At 45.8% G+C, this 5,000-nt stretch overlaps 1 protein-coding gene across 5 annotated transcripts in view; it reads right to left on the bottom strand.

The window, feature by feature from the left end:
• The window catches only part of grip2b (glutamate receptor interacting protein 2b), a 97,851-nt gene that overhangs the window by 26,095 nt on the left and 66,756 nt on the right, over positions 1–5,000 (bottom strand). For 4 of the 5 annotated variants that reach the window (XM_030375648.1, XM_030375650.1, XM_030375651.1 and 1 more), the window contains exons 3-8: positions 4,780–4,915; positions 3,141–3,286; positions 1,869–1,955; positions 1,680–1,755; positions 1,235–1,380; positions 422–569 (exon numbers count right to left, since the gene is read on the bottom strand). In XM_030375648.1, coding sequence (XP_030231508.1) covers positions 422–569; positions 1,235–1,380; positions 1,680–1,755; positions 1,869–1,955; positions 3,141–3,286; positions 4,780–4,915 — 739 coding nt within the window. The remainder of the gene's footprint in view (positions 1–421; positions 570–1,234; positions 1,381–1,679; positions 1,756–1,868; positions 1,956–3,140; positions 3,287–4,779; positions 4,916–5,000) is intronic. The other variant, XM_030375649.1, reaches the window with a different exon arrangement.

The raw sequence follows: 5,000 nt of genomic DNA, 5'->3' as shown, positions 1-5,000 counted from the left end.
GTGTTAATATTGAGGTTCCCCAGGGATCAAAGCTGGGACCCTTGCTGTTTACATGGCTTCTTTCTTGTGCTGTATCGATGAAAATATGCTTCTTATTTCCTCTGTAATCTAAAATAAATCAATTGTGGATTCACTCATAAGTGAGTTATGTTCCTTGAACACATAGATTAACCTTACCTACGCAATATTACCCAAAGCACATCAACGTATTTGGACAGACGCAAAATTCAGTTTCTGTGCTAAATGCAGACTTGCGTCCTATACTAAGTAAACTAAATAATAACGCCCTGCTACATCTGTAGCCGCTGGCTTTGCTACGTTAAAGCGTAAAACAACGTGATTATATAATTGTTTTATGACCTACAAATATGGACCGACTGACCTAACATGTGGACAGTAACCTTGCTCTGGGTAGGCCTACCTGTCAACCACGCTGGCAGGCTTGATGCGGTCGATGATGATGACCTGCTTGTTTCTGTGAGTGGCTGATGTCAGAGTGATGCCCAGCGTTGCCCCGAGCGATTTGGCAATCTCCACCAATAGCGGACCGGAGGCATTGTTCACAGTGTCTGATTGGTAGAGAAGGTCAATGTGTAAATGTTTATTATTTATTATCACGATAGAAACAACAATGCAATACCCTACACACAGCATATAGACACCCCTTGTCTATATTAGCAGGATCGGGTGTTTTTAAAAGGTTAGGGTTGGGATTCCCATTGATAGAGCGAGGCAGTAAAACTGCCAAGGTGAGGGTTTTGAAGTCCCACTGGTAGCGCATGGCATTAGGAGATCAGGCTAGCCGAGTCTGTCCCCCATTTTATATTGCTCCTTAAGAAGCAACTTTACAAAATGGCTTTCACTGTGTTATGGTTTTATCCTATACATACTGTATTATTTTGGTATTTGTATGCACTGGCTGTCACATTCTAGCTAGGTGTTTTTATTCTGCTGATCTTTAAATAACTTTGTAACCTGCTTTGGAAAAGTGCTATACAAACAAACATATTATTAGTATTATTAATATTATGAATTCTGCCTGAGTCAGGGGTTTGATTCCCACTGGTAGTTCAAGGCATTACCACAGCCAAGGTTAGGGGTTCGGTTCCGACTGGTAGATCAAGGCATTACCACTGCCAGAGTCAGGGGTTCGGTTCCGACTGAGCAATGCATTAACACTGCGGGGGATGGGGGGTGATTCCCCGTGGAGCTGGAGGCAGTACTGAGTGCTCACCCATGATGGCGACATCGTACTCTATCTGGAAGAGCGCCTCATGACCGCACTGGGACAGGAAGCTGAGGGCCTCACAGTGGGAGGAGGTGTGGAGCGGGACCCCGTCCACGTTCAGCAGACGGTCCCCAGGACGCAGGGTCCCCTCTCTGACACACACACACACACACACACACACACACACACACACACACACACACACACACACACACACACACACACACACACACACACACACACACACACACACACACACAGACACACACACACACACACACAAACATAGATACAAAAAAATAGATAGAGACAAAAACACACATACAACCAGGCACACACGTATACACACACACAAGAATATAAAATATAAAAAATATATTAAGAAAAAGTATGCATAAGAAGAGGCTAGAGAGTTGTTTCGAGTGTTGAGTGTGTGTTTGTGTGTGATCACCTGTCTGCTGGGCCTCCTGGCCTTACATAGGTCACCACAAGGGGACGGGACTTATGCCAGTCATCATGGGAACCACCTTCAGAAAAAAAGCAAAACAACGTCCGGTATGACTGTTTTCCCACAATCAAGTGTAATCCAAATTGAAAGGCATCATGGGAACATGAGTCTGAAGCAGCACATTGTTCTAACCTCTGAGGACCAATCCAAAGCTGTTCCCTTCCTTATTTAAACAGATGTCTATCGTCTTGGAGATCAGCCCCGTAGAACTGTCTGGGGCTGGGAGAGAGACAGAGGGAGAGGAAGCGAGCGAAATGTGGAGAGAGATAGGGGGAGGCAGGGAGTGAGGGGAGGGGGGGGGGGGTGAAAGGGAGATACAGAGAGAGCAAGGATTGGAGGGAGAGATGGGGAGAGAGAGAGAGACAGAGGGGGGTTGGGTGAAGAAGAGAAGGAGGGAGGACAGAGAGAAGGAGAGATAAGGAGGAGTAAAGGGGTGTTAGAGAGGGAGAGAGAGTAGATGAGGGAGGGACAGAGGGCGAGCGAGAGTGATGGGGAAGGGAGAGCAAAGGAGAGAGAGCAGGACAGAGAGGAAGAGAGAGGAGAGGCGATGAGGTCAGATAGAAAAAGAGAAGGGTGTTGAAAATGAATAAGGTATTAATGAGGTGTGAAAGACAGAGCCATGGGAGGCAGATCAATTGAGGCAACAAAAGCACAACTTCATTCAGCAACACAATGGAGCCTGATTACATTTTGTGTTTAACGTTGCCCCCTAGTGAACTTGTTGTCACCTGCAACTCTTTGCTCTGCTACAAACCACCCGATTACGGCTGTTCAACACTTTGTTTTTCAAACACGACTGAACTCTAAATTTAGGAAGGTGTAATGACGTAACTTTATCTGCCACCCACACACTTTTGTTATTTTGTTTCTTTCCTTTGCTTTATTTTTGTTGGCTATCCTCTTTTTGGCAAATCTGTTGCCATTTTGTATAATGAGTCTATCTGTAAATATTGTCATATTGATGAGATGAGATGAGATGAGAGATTTATACTCACTTTCTTTCTATTCTATTCTTATCGTTATATTCTATTATTTATTTTCCAACACCACTGCTGGCCAAATGAGTGCAGCTACGAGGGACTGTTCTGGCTACCGAGCTAACTGGAGCCTGTACAACCTCAAAGGTTTCTGGGAAGTGCAGTTATTACATTTCTCATTATGCAGTAAATAACCTTTAGAAATTCCTTTTAAACACATTTGTGTTTATATAATGCACTTTGGATCACATATATGACAACGTTTAGTTCCTTCAAAACATTATATCCTCATAAGAGATGACTGATCATTCCCATTATGGGTAAATTAACGTCTTGCGGAAAGGCATCAGGTACCACCTAGCAAAAGGAATTAATCGCCAGCTCTATGATAGAGTTTAAGCACTACAAATGCAGTACCGGTGTTTACCTGTAGGGGGCAGTTCATATTCCACCTCCAGCAGGACTCTCTCTCCGACATTCTTCAGTAAGCTAATGATCTCTTCGTGGCGTAGCTTCGTCAGGTTAATACCGTTCACCGATTTGATGTAGTCTCCCACATTAAGCTGGTCACTCCTGCATTGGTGAGGGAGAACAACATGGTTACTTCACAAAAACGAAAAATAATTGTCCAAAATATGTCGAAAATAAATAACTCTAGGTATGTAGCTAATATGCTAATATGTAAGCTACGGTTAACATTTAGCTAAAATTGGGGTCTCTTGACCAGGGCTTCCATAACTTAGTGATGCCGTGAGCCACATGTGGAGTTACTAGACCCACCTTTAAGAACCTTTTGTGTAATGTGTGTGTGTTTGTGTGTTTTAGTGTGTGTGTGTGGGTGTGTGTGTTTGTTTGTGTAACTGCATCAGGGCTCAAAACTTTTGTTCACTAGGAGCACTGTGGCCCCTAACTGAACATTTTAGGGGGCCCCAGAAATTTTAGGGGCACACACCGTAAGTCAACATGCCAATGTGGTTTTCTCATTTTTATTTTCACTGTATTACTAACACATGTTTTGATAATAGATGCAGAAATTACAATGTGCGGTTTCAAATTCAGTGTCACATTTTATTGTGATTCTCATCTATTCCAACTGTTTCCATGTGTGCGCGCATGTGTTCGACGATCATCGAAGCAACAGTTTCGCCCGCCGCCCACTTGTCAGGTAAGCTGGGCCTCCTCTCTGCCCGCTCGGCTCTCTATTGAGAATGCAGCAGGCGCGACAAACGCCTCCCGTGTGAAAAGCCCTTTATCGCACATGAAGTTCTGACCGGGTTCGGGTGACCCGAACAATTTGAATGAAACGGGTTAAAAAGAATGTACTGTGTCAGACGCGGGTCGGGTCGGACGCCTGAACAGCGCGGGTCGGACGCGGGTTGTGCGATTGCGAGCGAGACTTCTCCGGTGCTGGATATACCATCTAATGTGTCTGATTTTCCTTCGGGTGCGGGTCGGTACCGCGTCGATATCAATTTATAGCGGAATGGTGCGGAATGTAATTCGCGCTACTGTCCGAACACGGGTCGGATGCGGTTTTAAGTATTGCGGGCGGGTGCGGGTTTGCCAAATAAGACCCGTGCAGGACTCTGGCAACGGCACACTAGCCGCAGGTCGGAAGAACGAGTCAATAGTCTGCTCACAGAGACGTTTACGCTCGATATTTAATCTCTACGACCCTCCCCCTCCACACATTAGCCACTGTTAGTGGCATTCCCTATCCTTCTCACAATCATTGGCCTGCTACAGATTCCGGATTCATTGACGCGGCCCTTCCCCGTTTAACGTGTAAAGAAATAAAATAAAAAAGGGTTAGGTGTTGTAAAATTCAGTCGCACAATCTCACATTTTGGTCGCAAAATGCGACCATTTGGTCGCATTCTGGAGCCCTGTGCATATATGTGTGTATATATGTGTTTGTGTGTGTCTGCGTATTTGTGTGTGTGAGTGTGTATCTGTGTGTGTATGGGTGTGTGTGTGTGTGTGTGTGTGTGTGTGTGTGTGTGTGTGTGTGTGTGTGTGTGTGTGTGTGTGTGTGTGTGTGTGTGAGCGAGTGTGCAGCGGCCCACCTGGCAGCGAGCCCCCCTGGCCGCAGGTTGGATACCCGGGGTTTCCCCTCCTTGTCAGTCCCTCCTGAGATTGTGAGCCCCAGTGTGCTGCCCTCCCTCTTCACCAGCTCCACCATGGTCACCCCACGCACCGCTTCTAACACAAACACACACACACACACACACACACACACACACACACACACACACACACACACACACACACACACACACACACACAC

The sequence above is a fragment of the Gadus morhua genome, chromosome 13, assembly GCF_902167405.1.
Source record: "Gadus morhua chromosome 13, gadMor3.0, whole genome shotgun sequence".
NCBI classification, from domain to species: Eukaryota; Metazoa; Chordata; class Actinopteri; order Gadiformes; family Gadidae; genus Gadus; species Gadus morhua.
The sequence above is the reverse complement of the archived record's forward strand: the minus strand, read 5'-3'. Positions and strand labels throughout refer to the sequence as shown.